The 16,933-nt window shown below is 41.4% G+C and overlaps 1 protein-coding gene across 6 annotated transcripts in view; it reads right to left on the bottom strand.

Annotated features, from left to right (window-relative positions):
* The window catches only part of HECTD4 (HECT domain E3 ubiquitin protein ligase 4), a 181,973-nt gene that overhangs the window by 72,284 nt on the left and 92,756 nt on the right, over positions 1-16,933 (bottom strand). For 2 of the 6 annotated variants that reach the window (XM_081802187.1, XM_081802184.1), the window contains exons 16-29: positions 16,418-16,538; positions 15,605-15,733; positions 13,567-13,691; positions 11,955-12,108; positions 11,335-11,435; positions 9,476-9,674; positions 7,233-7,379; positions 6,010-6,114; positions 4,774-4,937; positions 3,963-4,196; positions 2,779-2,971; positions 2,273-2,377; positions 1,684-1,772; positions 1,131-1,306 (exon numbers count right to left, since the gene is read on the bottom strand). In XM_081802187.1, the coding sequence (XP_081658313.1) occupies positions 1,131-1,306; positions 1,684-1,772; positions 2,273-2,377; positions 2,779-2,971; positions 3,963-4,196; positions 4,774-4,937; positions 6,010-6,114; positions 7,233-7,379; positions 9,476-9,674; positions 11,335-11,435; positions 11,955-12,108; positions 13,567-13,691; positions 15,605-15,733; positions 16,418-16,538 (2,042 nt within the window). The remainder of the gene's footprint in view (positions 1-1,130; positions 1,307-1,683; positions 1,773-2,272; positions 2,378-2,778; positions 2,972-3,962; positions 4,197-4,773; positions 4,938-6,009; positions 6,115-7,232; positions 7,380-9,475; positions 9,675-11,334; positions 11,436-11,954; positions 12,109-13,566; positions 13,692-15,604; positions 15,734-16,417; positions 16,539-16,933) is intronic. The other 4 variants (XM_081802188.1, XM_081802186.1, XM_081802189.1 and 1 more) reach the window with 3 other exon arrangements.

Genomic DNA, 16,933 nt, shown 5'->3' with positions numbered 1-16,933 from the left:
GGACTCGATCCCGGGACTCCAGGATCATGACCTGAGCCGAAGGCAGTCGCTTAACCAACTGAGCCACCCAGGCGCCCCCATATGGGACCTTTAACTAACCAAGGCCTTGTGGCCAGGGACGCGGTCAGCAGACCATCTTGGTATGTGATCATACTGTACGCTCGGCACGTTTCCCCTGATATTCTCAGCAAATGGTCTCCTTTCATTAGGGTCGGAAACCTGAATCACCCTAAACTTCTCTCCCATGTGAGGGGTGCCCTGGGCACTCAAGCTGGGATGAAAACAAGTTCGCTTGCTTGGCAATGTCCATTAGGCTATGGGGTTCGGTAACACAGAGTCTCATGTTTACTCATCCTGCCCTCTCAAGGGAAGAATTAACAATTGTCATTATGGGCTATGCCAGGTGTTGGGGATCTAGTTTAAGAAAGAAGACTCGGGCGCCTGGGTGGCTCAGTTGGTTAAGCGACTGCCTTCAGCTCAGGTCATGATCCTGGAGTCCCGGGATCGAGTCCCGCATCGGGCTCCCTGCTCGGCGGGGAGTCTGCTTCTCCCTCTCCCGCTCCCCTGTCTTGTGCTCTTTCTCTCTCTCACTCTCTCTCTGAAATAAATAAATAAAATCTTTAAAAAAAAAAGAAAGAAGACTCATTTATTTCCTTGAGAAATGTCCTTTCAGGCTAACAATTAAAATGTGACCAGGAAAATAGTGAAAATTCATGTTAGGAGGTTCCACATAATTACTAAAGATGCAATGCAAACTCACCTTTAAGAGGAAAATATGATGCATTACAAGACTCACAATGTTGACTATCTCACTGTACACATTACTATGAAAATGACAAGCCATAAACAAAGGGGCACTAGATTATAAAAATAGACGTCACTGGGCTCCCAAGAAATGCTGAATGAGGCAGGTGGGGACACACCCCTGATGCTCAGCTGACTCACAAACCACTACATGAATTCAATGAAAAGTCTCTCTTGGCTGGAAAAAGTAAAAGGCAAACTAAAAAAATGTTGGCACTTCTCTTTCTCCTTCCTAGAAGAACACAAGAGTGATTTTTCTTTCAGTAGCTGACGTGTATTTTATGACCAGAGTAGTATGGAGCGCCCGCTCGGGGCTGGCTTTGTACCCGGTGTCTCTGCGGGGGTCCCCGAGATGCTTCTCGTGAGGCCAGGCTGGGCCGAGATGGTGACATGCAACAGCAGCTCGGCTCGGTTCATTAAACTCTTCACCAACGTCTTCGTTTTCGCCAGTGGGTGCGAGGGTTTCTGTATGACAGAATTCACTTCTTGCAGGAACTTCTCCCTATAAAGAAAGGCTGATGTGCATTTAGTCGTTCTCAGGTTCACCAAAACCAACGTTTTTTAATTACAAAGGATACGAGAAGATAGAGGGAAACTAAGCAAAAGAAACCTGATAAACATCACTCCCCTTCCCCTTTCCCTAGCAGAGAGCGCAGGGTTATAAATGGACCACTTTTAGTTCCTTTGTCCAGTTTCAGATGCCTATCTGCTAACTTTTGAAGGCCAAAATCAAAATTTCCAAGTTTACAAATGAGTTTGAACTCAAATATTTAGTGAATGCATACGATTTTTAATATCTATTAAGAAACTAGATCTTCACATTTTGTCTTAAGCATCAAGGCAGTAAATTAGCTTTACACAGTTCTTAACATCACTAACCTCAGCGATAGGACCATGTTTTCAAGATCATTTCCATCAAAGGAGACTTCTCTCATTGAACACAAAAGTTCTAGTTCTTTCATTTTGTTCTAAAGAAGGAAAAATCAAGAAAAGATGGTAGGCAGGATCTGCAAAAAGTGAGTTTACTGTTCATGTTAAAAGGAACAGAGAATTTTAGGGGGAGAAAAAAAAACCCACCACCTCTGGTCCGTATTTCTATGCCAGAGCACATTTGTTAAGTTATTCTTTGATATTTTAAAATGGCATCGACTACTTTCTGGGGACTTCTTCAGTGCTTATAAATAACTGCCCTTCATTTCCTAAAGCTGGCAAGCAAAATTTGATAATGATGGTAAAACTATCAATCAGTTAAAAACAACTTAATAACTTATATTTGTGTTATTGATATGCTGATCTAATTTTATTTAACCTTTGTAAAGAATGGGTACATTTTGGCATGTGCAACATTTTAACAGGTAACGTTATTTGGTCTCTCCACACATACCCCCCCGCCCCCCCCACACACACGATATGTGCCTTTGCACTGTAAATACCAATGCCCCAATGATAAATCACATAACTTGCTCACCTCATTGAAATGGTAATCATAGAAGAAAGGCATGTTGTTCTCTAGCTTCCCTTGCATGGCATCATCAACCTCGCTTTGCCATTTCTGCTCCAATTCTGCAACACTCTGATAGATACATTATAAAACAAAACAATATGAGAAGAGATGTAAAATAAAAACAAGTGCACTCTGCAAACTTGGAAATTTTAGTCGTAACTTTTTAAAACTTCAGGTCACTTTTTTTTTTTTTAACATTTTATTTATTTATTTGACAGAGACACAGCGAGAGAGGAAACACAAGCAAGGGGAGTGGGAGAGGGAGAAGCAGACTCCCCACTGAGCAGGGAGCCCGATGAGAGGCTCGATCCCAGGACCCTGGGATCATGACCTGAGCCGAAGGCAGACGCTTAACAACTGGGCCACCCAGGCGCCCCTTCAGGTCACTTTTTAAACTTGATTAAATTTCTAGGAAAGAAATTATTTCCGACACTTGAGAGAGAAATCTAAACACGTTAGCCTTCACTTACCTGCAGCTGTCTCTCCATGGCATTGAGTTTCTTGAAGGTCTCTCCCATAATTTTACACAGTAAGTCATATTCCTCAGCATGTTCTTCTTGATACTGGAAATTTATTAGGGACTGCAGTGCATCAACCAAGTTCAAGTGCTTAATAACACATGATACCACCATTTCCTCCATCACGTCTGGCTGAATCACTTCTCTGTGATTACAATAGAAACTAGTCAGGTAGATGCCATGCTCTCAAATTACCAATCCTGTATTCAGTAGGTTGAGGAGTGTAGGCTTTGATTTAAATACATTAAATATTCACCATACCTTCTTTATTACAATAAAGAGGCATGAACATTATGATGGCTTTCATATCAAGTTGGCAATAACTTAGTATGTTTAACTGACAAAACTGACATCAGCTGATAAAGTGAAAATCAAATTTAAAGAGACTCCATTTTCTTTAATTTTATATTTTGAGCTAGAGTCATATTAAAGCTGGAAGAGGTCTAAGACTAACAAAAGATCTTTGCCACCATTTATGTGCCAATTAATTTTACACAGTACCATGGCTTGTGGTATCTCATACATATGGATGTTGGGCTGAAAACGAATTGCGTTTCTGTATTTTTTCATTTTAAATTTCAACTATCCTTAAATTTTTTCTCTCTGAAGGCCAATCATGCTTCAGAAGACAGCGCAGAGGCCACCAAACAGACTTTAAGCAAGAAGACCACAAAGACATTTATAAGTGCCTGACCTCACACTCCAGATGAAAGACCCCTCACCATCTCTCTCTGGACTAAGAAAACCAAAGTTGAGGACTTCGAGTAGACAGTCAAACCACCTGAGAAAAACCTAGAACTTGTCAAACTTCAGCATGCTTCAGAATCCTATGGAAAACTTGTCAAAACCTGGGCCCCATCCTCAGAGGTTCGGATCCAGCAGGTGTGAGATGGGGCCCAAGAGCTAACAAGGGTTCAGGTGTTGCTATTGTTGCTGACTGGGGGCCCACACCTTGACACCCAATGGCCTGGAATACCACCTGAGGGGACTCCCCAGAGTACGTGGTTAGCGTTCATTAAGTAAATGTAAAATTAAAGGTTCATTTGCTAGACCAGGAGAAGAAATTTACCCCCTCCCATTGTTTAAACCTTTTTTTTTCCCCAATGGGAAAAATAGCGCACTACTTAGCAACATACTTTATACTTGGTCTGAATTGAGGTCTAGCACGCCCAGAAATTTCCCTGAGCTTTATCATGATTCCTGGAGGCAGCCTGATCCGGGGCAGGTCAAAGTAGTTTCCAACGGGAGGCACGAGGACGTCACAGGGGTAGGTGAATTCTCTGTCTTCCTCGATGGTCAGTGGCAGTGGAGATGGGCTTGGAGTAAGGGCAGGAGAGATCACGCCATTGGCCTCCACCTGCCACTGGCACCTGAACAGACAGAAAAGGGGCTCCTTCATTTCCTCTTCCAACTGGAAAGCCATGGAAAGCTTGCAGATACATCAAATATACGAAGGATCACATCACGTGTTAAATATTCATCAAACATTCTCCAGAGGCCAAAGGAACATGAGCATTAAATGAAACCACATCTTTGGGAATCTACCTCCTCCCCAACATTTTATTATGAAAAGTTTTAAATCTACAGAAAAGTTGAAAGCATCCATTGGGTAATGCCCATATACCCACCGCCTAGATTCTAGAATAAACATTTTGATAGGTTTGCTTTATCACTCATCTACTCCTCCTTTTGGGGATCCTTTAATTTAATTATACAATATGTGGGTTGGAGAAAAGCTTATGCACTCAAGGCTGTAATTTCAAATTTAGTAAAGTAAGGGCCAGAAGGCACTTTGCTGTAATTTTCACCTTCTTTCTTAATGACAATGACACCTATGGGATTGTCAGGCAGTCTGCACAATGAGCTGGGAAATGTACTAAAAGTAGTTTTCCACACGAAGTCCTTTTTCCTCTGTGAGCAAAACTAGTCCTATCTGAGCCTGTTTACCTTTGTAAAAGTTTGGACCGCAATAGCTCCTGACAGGCTTCTTCTTCTTTGGTGATTTCTGGTCCATTGTACAGGATTCTCAACATGGAACAAGCTAACACAGACAGACCTAAAGCCAGGTCTACCAGAAAGGGCAAGCCTCCCGACACATCCTCCGACGACTCCTACAACGCAGAGAGGGGCAAACCACACTGGTCAGTGTGCACAGCCGAGCACCTGCACCTGGGCTGCACCGCACTGACCACAGGGGCTCACAGAGCAGCATCATGTGTCACTGCTATCGGACACAAGGACAGTCCCCAACACCATGAGGAGAAAGATGGTGGCACGGGGCAATGACCACAGAGTGAAGTCTCAACACAATTCTGGAGAGAGAAGAGCTGATAAGACTCCGTATTAGAGACAGCACAAATCTCATGCAGGATTCTTTGGATGGATTCCTCTCTGCTGTGCCTATCCTTGTCACCTCCATCCTGTGCTCGAACCAAGATATTGTCAATCCCTTATACTGAATTCATTCAACAAATATCTGAGGGTATCATTCTCGGTGCTTGAGATACAGCAGAGAAAAAAGATTCCTGCCCTCACGGAGCTTTCATTCTAGTAGACACTTTCACTCTAGAGTGTGTTAGTTTGGTTAAACTCAAGCAATCTCCAAGTCTAAAATAGGTTTTACAAATCAGGCAACTGAAGGGGTTAGAAGAACTCCTAATACTTGTTTTTGTTTTTTAACCCCAGGGGGGAAAAGAATTTACCTAGAATCCTGGGGGAAAGTAACTATTTGGTAACATTAAAAGGAGTAGATTAAACCCATATACAGCATGTAACACATGTAATTAAGCAGAGACAGACCTAGACTAGCAAGATGAGCCGTTGAGAATAGAATGAAAATCTGATCCCACTACTCTAAAAACCCAGAGTCCCAGTGCTTACTTCTATTAGGTGTTCGAGTCTTCTTCGCCCTATGGAAAGATGCTGGAGGCAGATCACCTCTCCAGGCTTTGAAGACGGAGCCCCTAGCAATGGATTCTTTCTGTGCTGTTGAATGGATTTTAGGTCACAGCTAGTTTTATTCCAAAAAACTACTACTTGTGATAGTCTACGAATGCCAAATGGAAGAGATGGATGAAACCGCAGCTCATATTCTGCCCTGTTTCCAGGGCAAATATGATGTATGTAACCGAGGCACACAGGAGAAAGTACATTATGCCCACAGCAGTGGTTAGATTCAAGTACCTGAGCGCGAACTGTGCAAGCAAAGCCCCACATAGCTTTATCGGGAGTGTTGTGTTCACGGCCACTTCTCATTTCAAAGGAGAAGGTGACTGTATCTCCTTCCACCTTAAAATTTAAGGGGGGGAAAATACACTTTAAAAACAAGACACATGATTTTCAAGAGAGCAATGAATTTCAGAGATTTACTTTCAAAAGGACCACAGCAATATTTCACTCCTTTTCTCAATCACTTGCTTGACTCAAATTCCATCCCCTCTCATCTGGACACCAACCTTTCAGGTGTCTCTCCTGACCAGGTAGGTCTGGGGACGAGGCATCTGTGAAATGGGCCACGACTGCCCAATAGCAGGATCACAGTAAAGATTAAATCTTGAGCATAATTTCAATAAATTCCTCAGACTTCTATTCTTTCTGCCCTCCCCCTGTCCACTTCACCACCTCACTTGTCCTGGTAGGGCAGGCAAACGGCCCATATCTTGAAGAACACAGAGTGCTGGAAGACCTTGCTCTGTATTGCAGAACCAACACCACGAGTAAGAAACAAAATGTAGGAAATGAAAGAACAATTAAAAGTGTCGTGCTGACGGGGATTTGGATACATCCAGACTATACGCCTAGACGTAACTTGCTGTCTGTGGCTGAATTAAAGAGGATACGTAATGCATTTGAGATCAAGGCTCCAAGACAGACTCTGGAGAGGTTTACAGGTTTTAGTGGGCGTTTCAGTTCATACTCATATTCTAGGTAGATATGTTGTAGTTCCAGGGCCCCGATTACAAAGCATGACTGGTATCTCATCAATTTGAGAATGGATCATTAGTATTGCTCCAGAGGCCCCAATTCGTTTTGAAAACACTGACTCCACATTTCTAAACTGCAATGGCCCTGTGGTTCTAGGATACCCATCACAGGAGAGGGCAGAGAAGAAGCAAGCTGGAAGAACTAGCAGGCCTTTTAATGGACAGGGAAGGAAATGCTGTGAGCACTCAGTCCCTGGAGAATGGATCCCAGTTCTGGAGCGGACAGGGGTCTGAGGCCCTACAAGTTAAAGGACGGTCATTCTGAACGAGGTAGTGAGTTTCCAGGCCTGGCAAGACAGCCCCAGCTCAACAAAAGCACGCACAGACAATGTTTCTGTCTGGAATTGGAGTTAATACTCAGGGCCAGAGGGAATGGGAGTTCATTTTTCTTTTCTAGGAAGTGGATCTGACTGGATACCATACCTTCACCAAGTCTTTGGGCCAGCCAGTTCCTAAGACACTACGGCTGCCATATCCCAGTGTGTTGCCTCCATACTCAGCAACCTTCCTACTGTTTGTGTTAGGCCCCGCATATATCACCAACTTCAAAACAGAAAATACACTGTTAGACTGTAAAAGAAAAACAAAAACAACATCTACAAATAAAAAGGCTGCAAAAAAAAGTTTGTTCAAAAACATATTTATAACCAGGCACTGGTGTCGTTATTATAGAACTAATATTCCCTGATTTTTAAGGCACAACTGATACTAATTTGGGTACAATGACTCTTGCCACGATTTAATTGCCTAGGGAACCTCATGTTAACATAGTTCTACCCAGCTAGTATACATATATGTTTTAAGTAGTGATTTTAATGCCAAGTAATGACATTTAACTCATTAATAACAGGTACAGTTTGTCCCCTTCAGTCCTCCCCCAAATTAATAAAGTGAGCAAATACATATGGAAAGATGGTTATATCTAACACAACGAAATAAAGGCAAAAAAAAAAAAGCACACACACATACACAAAAACCAAAAAGTCAATGAATGAGGATTTTTAAAAATGCAACAAATGGAAAATAAGCCATATATCTTTAGAATGTTGCTTAATGGTATAAAAAGAAAATGACACATATTTAGGCCAGAAAGGGGGCTGCAGCTTCTTGGGTCAGTTTTCACGTGTCAATACTTTTCTTCAATAAAGATTATTTATTTAAATCCAATTAACCAACTTTCTAATATGCAGGAGAAACATTTAGAGGTCATTTGGCATTCAAATACTTCCACTGGAAGAATGAGGCTCTGGGTTCTGTAAATACCAAATCCTGTCTTCGAACATGCACTCTGACCACCTCTGACTACCCAAGAGAGCTCAGTGTGGATCCAGAAGCTATGCTTCTAACCCTTGACGTGTATCATGGTGTGCTCTCTTACCCTGTTGGACCTTTTGCTGACACCAACCAGGACCACTGGAAAAGTAAATGTTACTTTTATCTGTGGAGTACATCTCCCTGTGCCTCCACACTGAGCACTGATGCCCATTGCAGGTGCTGGCTAGCATACGTCAGAAGATGCACATTACTGGTTTTAAAGGAGAAACAAAATTACACCAACTGATATGCCAATCTCTCCATTTCTATTTTAAACAGTCATAGCACTTAAATGTAGGAAATGGGGGTAGCTGATGACAGGAACTATGAAGAGGGGGAGGCTGATGGCAGGAGATTTATTCTCTGAAAGGCCTACCAAAGACCATTTTCTGAATTCTCTTGCCTCAAGCTAAAGTGAGTTTTGGAGGCAAACCTTAAACCCCTCTGGACACCTGGGAGTTTTCACTATCCTAAAAGATGATGGGAAAGAGGATTCTATAATTTGCTCAGTGATGTGTCTCACCATCTCAGAGTATATACCATTAAGAAGTCCTTTATTTTTCACTTACGAATCTCCCCGGAAGGGATTTAAGATCTTTGCCCTTATACAGTTCACAGAGGAGACAACGGATAGCTAACAATCTACATAAATGTAGTCCTGTATATGTACAAAGCTATGCAATAATCCTTCAGCTGTTCTTGTATAAGGTTATGTGTCACAAGTTCATTCACCTTTCCTCCTGAGTTCAACATGGCAGTTTGCAATGCAACAATATAAACAGAAAAAAAATACTACAACCCCTCAAATGTTTCCTTTCACTTAAAACTGTTAAGCCACTAGGTTGGAAACTACTCTTTTTCAAAATCTACGTGGGCCCGGAGGTGCTGACAACAAAGAAAAAATAACTTAAATAAAAATAAAACAGATCCTAGCACATCTGAAACTCTTCTAAAAGGCCACCTTCTCCCAAAGAATACATGAGAAGCCCCAGAATTGGGCAGTAAGAACTTTCTAGATGAATGGACATCGCCTGTCTACAGGAATTCCAAGCACAGAAGGAAGGCAATAGGTAAGCAGTAAGGAAAATTTCCTCTGACTCAGATCTAAATTTTTTGAAAGCTTACAAAAGTACACTTTCAGCATGTCATGAAAATACGGTTCTTAGAACACAGAGCTGCTGGTTCTTTCATTTCCCAACCACTACCCTTCAAGGCAGATCTTAAAGTTCTCCAAAGAGACATCTGCAGACAGAAGTAAGTCAAGAATGGTGACCAGGAGCAAAGAAAAATAAGAAGCATCTAAGAAATCAGCTTATTGGAGGTGGAGCCAGTACAAAGCCAGTCTTGCTTACTTTGTCATAGTCATATTGTGAAGAGCATCTGCTATCAAATCTAAGGTACAGGCAGCGAGCTCCTGGGATGTGGACAGTTTCTTTAAATTTATAGTTGTCTCTGACAGGGTGGACTGTTTCCACAGTCTTCCCAGCAGCCCATGGAGCAGGAATCTTTAAACCAGTGAGAAAGCCTGGCTCTTCCTTCTCTTCCAGCATCCTAAAACCAGACAAAGAGAAAGTGATTTAGCTTAGCAGCAAGGAGAGGAAAAAGGAGATGTACACATAGTAAAATATAAAATGTTCAGAAATTTTGCTTTACTTTTCCACATCCTTGCGGCTTTTATTTTATTTTTTATCCTTGCGGCTTTTAAATGCTAGGTATCAGTGGCGATCAGAAACATTTTAAAAACTCCTATATTTAAGGCTCTTTCTTTCTTTTTTGTTGTTAGACAATGTATTTGCATTTTTTCCCCCTCTCTTTTCAAGAAGGAAAGCCCAATTCATATCCAGGAAAGGACCTCACCAACTCTCATTTCAAGTTACTCAGGAAAAAAAAAAAGATGCTACAAAGGACCCTTAAGATTGGTCACTTTCCAAATCCCACAGGATTAGTATCCTGCCCTATCAAGGTCCCTATTGTTGTTATCTAAACGTCAATTGTTGAAAACTCCATGAATCTATGTGACTAGTTTTTACTGTAATTTTTACTAAAGAAAAGTGCCTTCAAAGTCCTCTTATCTACTGTAATTAAACTCTCAAGGACTTCACAGCCCAAGGCTGTGGCATACAAACTCCTTCAACCAACACTTAGCTGTTGTGGAATCAACACTCTTTTTTCAGCTCTGCCCTAGCCCATATGGTGGCCACTTAGTCAAATGCGGCCGTTTAAATTCAATCTGAAATAAATACAATTGAAAATTCAGTTTCTAGATCACATCAGCCACACTGATGGTCATCAGTAACAGCATGTGGCTATGGCGGATGGTACCGGACAACAAAGTTGCAAAGTTTCGTCACTGCACAAAGCTCAGCTGCATAGCACCCTGTTCCAGAGAAACGCAAAAAATCATTCCTTTCTGATCAATGTTTTTAAAGACAGCTTTAAGTTTCATCGACATGTACTAAACTACACATATTTAAAGTGTACAACTTGGTAAGTTTGGACATATATACTCAGGAAGTTTCCTCCTTCTTGTAATCCAGGCAATCACTTTTTGCTTTCTATCACTAGAAATTAGTTTGTATCTTCTGGAGTTTCCTATATATGGAATCATACAGTATGTACTTTTGGAGGGGGGGGAATCTGGCTTCTTTCACTCAGCATAAGGATTCTGAGATTCACCCATGTTGTTGCGTATATCAACTGTTCACTCCCTTTTATTGCGGAGTAGGACTCCATCATACGAATATACTGCAATTCGTTTATCCATTCACCTGACGATAGACATTTGGGTTGTTTCTTGTCTTGGGCTACTCTAAGGCTGTTATGAGCCTTCATATACAAGTCTTTGTAAGAACCTATGCCTCCTTCTCTCTTGTGTAAATACCCAAAAGTGGAATAGCTAGGTCGTGTGGTAGGTGTTTGTTTAACTTTTCAAGAAGCCGTCACACTATTTGCCAAAATCATAATATTTTACATCTCCATCACTGGTATATGAGAATTTGTCAATCTTTAATCTCTTGATGTGTGGGCAATTTACTCTAACCCGGTCCTATAAATCTACAAAGCAATTCTATAATTATCTGTAAAACGCTGACCCTAGACTCTTTTTCCAGTTACATAATCCTTGCTAAAAATCAGTGTTGTAAAAGGAGAACTAGGCTTTCACCAGAAGAAAACAAGGCAGGGGTTCCTGCAAGGAAGCAGCATCTTTCACCTCTCATCGGGGAACAGCCTGCCCTTCTGGTCTGATGCACCACATGGGGAACAGCCCACCTCGGCAAAAACTGGACACTGGGTTTTAAGCAGCAAAGCCGTCTGAAACACAAAACCATCATCATGTCTTAAAGTGCTTACTGTCAGGTATCTGGATGGTACTAGAGCCAAATTTAGAATTCTCACTTAAGTCATCTTTTTACGATCCTCGTCTGCCCTCCTGCACGAAGAAATGCTTTGCTACTTAGACCACTTAACACCATTTTATTTAATGCCGGAATGGCACATATCCTTTCTGTTAGTCACCAGTAGCTGGCAAGGACTCAGGAAACTGAATATAATGGTAGGATCCCAGTAGCATTGTAGCTTAGCATTTTTACAGCCACCCGGCAATCCACACCTGCTGTAAGACTGCACTAAGTAATTTAGTCAAACAGATGTGTTTTCCCTTAATAATTTAGTTTATTTTTATGACACGATATTTTTCTTCATTCCATTGTTATTTCCCTTGGCTTATGACAGACACGGTTATGTTTACTCGGCCTTCAACAAATGCACGTGGCCGCAGCGTGAAGTGGGTTGGCCGACGAGCAGCTCACTTTGGCACAGCGAGGGTCGTACCTGACTGGTGTAGAGCACCAGCTGCACTAGCTGAGGCATCAGGGCGTCGGCCATGGTCAGAGTCTGTAAATTTGGATGCATCAGCGAGGTCAGTAACACTGGAAGAAGGTGACCAAGCATAGTAGCCTTAGTAACTTGTTCCAAGCCTTTCAACCTATAAGAAGTTCAAGAAAACACACAGCTTAAGCAATTCCTAATCACGTGAAGAAGCAACCATCATCTTTCTCCAACAAATTCCCTTAAACTGCATTTCCTTGAACTGCTTGAGCACTTACAGCGATAGCAATTCGGTCCACAAATTTCCCACCTTCTACCGCTGAGGGAGAGGACAGACATCTCGTAATGGGTTTCACCTTCAACCCGTGGTTTTGCTAAAAAAGTTTACACAGTGCATTTCGTAGCACCTCTGAAGCACTTTATAAATGGCTTCTGAAATACAAATGGCTACTCTAGGTAGTTACCACGTGCAAAGTTCCCTGGGGCCTGGCGCCACAGGTGCGGGGTCTCTGACAGGGAAAAAGTAACTGGCTACAACACAGATTTTTAATTTGCTTTTAAAATCACATGACCCCCCTCCCCGTTTTATTGAGATGTAATTGAGATACAAGGCTGTATAAATTTAAGGTGTATAATTATTTGACATATGTATACATTGTAAAATGATTACCCAAAATCACATTCTTAATATCCCAAACCTCTGCTAGAAGAATTAAGATATGTGACTCACCCAAAGAAAGATGTGGGTTATGTAAATTCTCCAAGGCTACTTAGGAAACTGGGATTGGAACAAGAAACAGACCTCCCATCTCTCAGGCTCTCAGACTGTCCCTCCTCCCCAGGACAAATCTGCACTGTGTGCCAGCAGTGGGCTCCACCTGGTGTCTTATCAAGCCCCAGTGCAATGCCTATCTGGGCTATACTGTCCCCAGTTCCAACCTGGCCACCTACTCTCTGGGAATGGGCAAGAAACAGGGACATGGGGACAGACAGGCCTACAGGAGGAAAAATTACACTGCAGGGTTGTTTGGGATCAGTATCTCTAACATTAAAATCATCAATAAGCACAGATGTAGAGCAAACCATAGCCGAAATTGTAACGGGGAGGACTAAGAAAGAGCTTTATTACTGGGAAAGAGAAGATTACCCTCTATGTAGGTCACTCCTGTATTTGCAGTAAAATTACAGTAAAATCTTAAGACATCCCGTCAGCGTCCTCTTTTGCACGGCAGTTAATTTTCCGTATTACTAAGTCATCTCTGCCTCTCTAAAGTCCTTATCACAAGGGAACCCAGTGCACAAGGTGCTGAGCCAGATAACTGAAGGAAAGGCCAGTTTGGGAGCGACGATGGTGGCAGACCCGAATGTCAGCGATGAGGCTGTGCACCACAACCTCGCTGCCCCCTTAGACCATGGCTGTTGGCCCAGTCTGACCGAAAAGCACCATTAAAGAGTTCGATCACACTTGGCATTGAAACACTTGCCGTTTCAACCTATTCTCACAAAAATCCCTCTACGTTAAATGAACATGCAATGTTCTAAAAGATTTTGCTTTCATAAGCAAATTCTGCTTCCTGAAGGGCAGCGGGTCACAGCTCACGAGCCAGTTCCTCACCTCTGTTCACGGTCAGCTAGGTCACTATTTATGAGGGCAGTTGTGACCTGCTGTAGCATTTCCAACACTTCATCACATCCAGTCAGGATTTGGGTGGCAAGAGCCAAAATACTGACCTTTAGCTCCTAGGCAGAAAATACCATATTATTATTTTTCAGCTTTGTGATGAGTGTACACTCACAATGACAACATGGAATGATGTATTTAATGATGCATTTCCAAATTAAACAATGAGGTGGCCAGAATAAGCCCAAAGCAGTAAGTTCCGCTAGGATGGCAAGTAGCAATTTGATCTGGGAGGCTAAGGTCTGGAGTGCTGACAGAAATACGCAGTATTTCACGGGGAGCACACCGAGTCCCTGGGAGAAAAGGCATTTCTCCCATCCCCTCCAGCACAAGAGAGCTCCCGGTGGCCAGACCAGAAACTGTCCAGGTGGAAGATTGCCTTGGGTGATATGAGGATAGCTAAAGAGAAAAACAGAACAGTAAAAGGCGCATGTATAGGCGGTGAATAAAATGAGACAAAACACAACATTCTGAAACAGTACAAGTGACCTTTTTACTTAATGTTTTAAACCATTACACTTGAAAGCAGGCAAGTTAAAAATTCAGTTAAAGTAGCAGGCAGTTACAGGCTATCAAACATTAAAAATAACTATTAGAGAGTTCATGGGCGTACAAATACTAAATAATGTGTTAAGAAGTACTAGTTAAAATCACAGAAATATTTAGTTTACAATTATTTTCTATTAAAAAAAAATACGACCAACCTAACCCTTTAGGTGAAAACTGGGTTTTTAATTTTTCCCAGAAATACTGGACACCTCAGCCTCTTCTGTCACGAGTATTTCTCTCCATGGGCTAATGAAGAACTTATGGAATTTAGCCTTTCAAAGAGAAAACACTGGTTTTCATTACTGGACTTTCCTGGGGCCTTTCTTGGAATTATTAAGATGTTTTTATCATTTAAGAGAAAAGGAATTCTGAACTGACGGGCTAAACCATGGTTTAAGTCCCATGGATGCCATCAGCTGCCGCGTGCCGACTGACTGCAGCACAGCGGGGGCATTTCCTGCTCTGACCCTCATAGAGCCTCACAAGGGAGACCTACTGCCCCTTCTCACTGATTAGGAAACTAAGGCAAGAGAAGTTAATCAGTAGTATCAGCAGCTGAAATGATTAATTCATGCACTTTTGCCTGTTTAAAAACTGACTCTATAATAAGATCACCTCATAAACAGGAACTAGGAACTAGCAAGGGTATGGGTCTCACAGTACGCATGTGTAAAGGAGTAAGAAAAGGGCAACTATAATGGCTTTTAGCTTTTTGGCGTCCTTGTTAATTTTTCAGTGTGTTTTAGTCAACATTTTAAAGAAGAATCAAGTTCTTATTGATTTCTCTCATTCTCTCACAAAGAAGAAATTCTGAAGAACAATGCAAATAACAGCCTCCAGCATCTGTCAACATTATAACATCCACTGCTATAAAAAAAATCTTTGGATTGCTATAAATTGCAATGTGGGAACAAATTATTGAGTTTACACAGAAGCTAACTTAAAAATAATTACAGAGGATGAAATGAACTGTAGGTTTAGAAATTATTCGATATAGAGGTTGTGAGAAAATTATCACCTTTTGGAAGTTATTTGAATGGAGAGAATATCACAAAGCAGCCACAATGTCAAAATTATTTCAAATGTTATGCACCCAGATTTATTTTATCTATAAATACACATAAATTTCAGATGCGTAGATCACTTGTAAGTGCCATATTTTATAGTTTTTAAAAAGATGAAAATAAACGAGGCACAAAAAGATTGACAGGAGCACATGGATGACACACTATGAGAGTGTCACAAATACGGTAACCACTGTGCAATGACAAAAACCTATGAAATGAGTGGCCTAATATCACCTCTCACAAAAACATAAGCCACATGGTGACATCTGACATCGTAATACATAGAGATTTAGCCAGTTAAGCTGTGCTTTACACACTGGGTAGAAAGCATCGTTAGAAGAAAGCTTGGTGTTTACCTGTACCTTCAATGTCTCTCCCTGCAAGGAGTTGTCACTGTCATCATTCTCATCGGGTTTAATCAAAATAGTGTTACTGAGAAGGTGGTTCTGAACTGCCATCAGATAGCGCAGGCAGGAGGATGCAGCCTTTAATACAAATAAGGGCATTTAGATGATCTACACCCTACTGAAAGAAGGGGTCATGTAATCCTCATGTGTTTTAAGATTTGGACAAGGGAAGCAAAAGAGAAAGTACAGAAAACAGACCAGGTTAGTTTCTCAGGTGACTTATTTCCACATGGCTTTTGATACGTCATTTGACACATTTACTGTAACTTTGTGCCTTCTGCTACAGAATTCACACTAATCACACAGATACTTACTTGAATTTGTCCCCCTTATTAATTCTTCTTCCCCCCCCTCGTCCTCTCTCATGCATCTCCACTAGAGAAGAGTCTACCCAAACCCTTAAGAGAATTTCTTGGCTCTTCCCAATCTGTGTAACAGTGATGCTTTAGAAAACAATGCTACATTGAAAATTAACAGGAGGGGAAATCCTATTTTAAACAAAATGAAAACATCCAAACTTAGTCAAACAATTTACTGCATCAAGACATTTAAGCAGGAGGAATAAAGTCTTTAGACAAAGTATTCCAAGTGGATTCGTCCGGTTCTGTATTACCAGGAGAAACAGTCACCCACTGACTTTCATCAACTAAGGTTGCCTTGGAGAGTGTGTGTGTTACGGTCATGGGTACATACACACCTCAATACGGTAACGTGAAAACAGGGACACATAATTTTGCCTTCATTAAACACATTTTTACTTACAGGCACAGTTGAAAGGAGTTTTTGAAAATCCTCTTTAGAGACAGTTTGGCACTTGGTGATTAAGATACAGGATTCCCGCACAACAATCTTCAGAATGTAGTGTAAAAGTTCATCATTTAGTCTTTAAAATGCAGGAAAAATGTAACAGTAAGATACCAATGGTTTAATAATAAAAGGATAAATTGTATACAATTGGTACGAGATGACAAATAGAAGACACAAAATTAACTGGTTCTGTAAGTAAATCATCTTACTCAGTAATGATGCTAACAACCAGGTGTATTATCTAAATCAAACTTACAGGAACAAAATGGTACCCAAGCACCCAGTCCAAGTATTTTATAAACAGCAAAGAAAACCAACACCTTCTCACCTTCCTAGCTCTCACCACACCCTTACCCTCCCTCATAGCCCAGCGATTTGAATGGCACCCTCCACCAAGATTTTTAAATAAGCTCCAACTCTTATTTCCACTAAGAACCTTTCTGCAGGCCTAAGGTACTCTGGTGATAAAAC

Source organism: Leptonychotes weddellii, chromosome 13, assembly GCF_054177405.1.
Source record: "Leptonychotes weddellii isolate Sample4059 chromosome 13, ASM5417740v2, whole genome shotgun sequence".
Taxonomy (NCBI): domain Eukaryota; kingdom Metazoa; phylum Chordata; class Mammalia; order Carnivora; family Phocidae; genus Leptonychotes; species Leptonychotes weddellii.
Note: the sequence above shows the minus strand (reverse complement) of the source record. Positions and strands in the feature narration are given on the sequence as shown.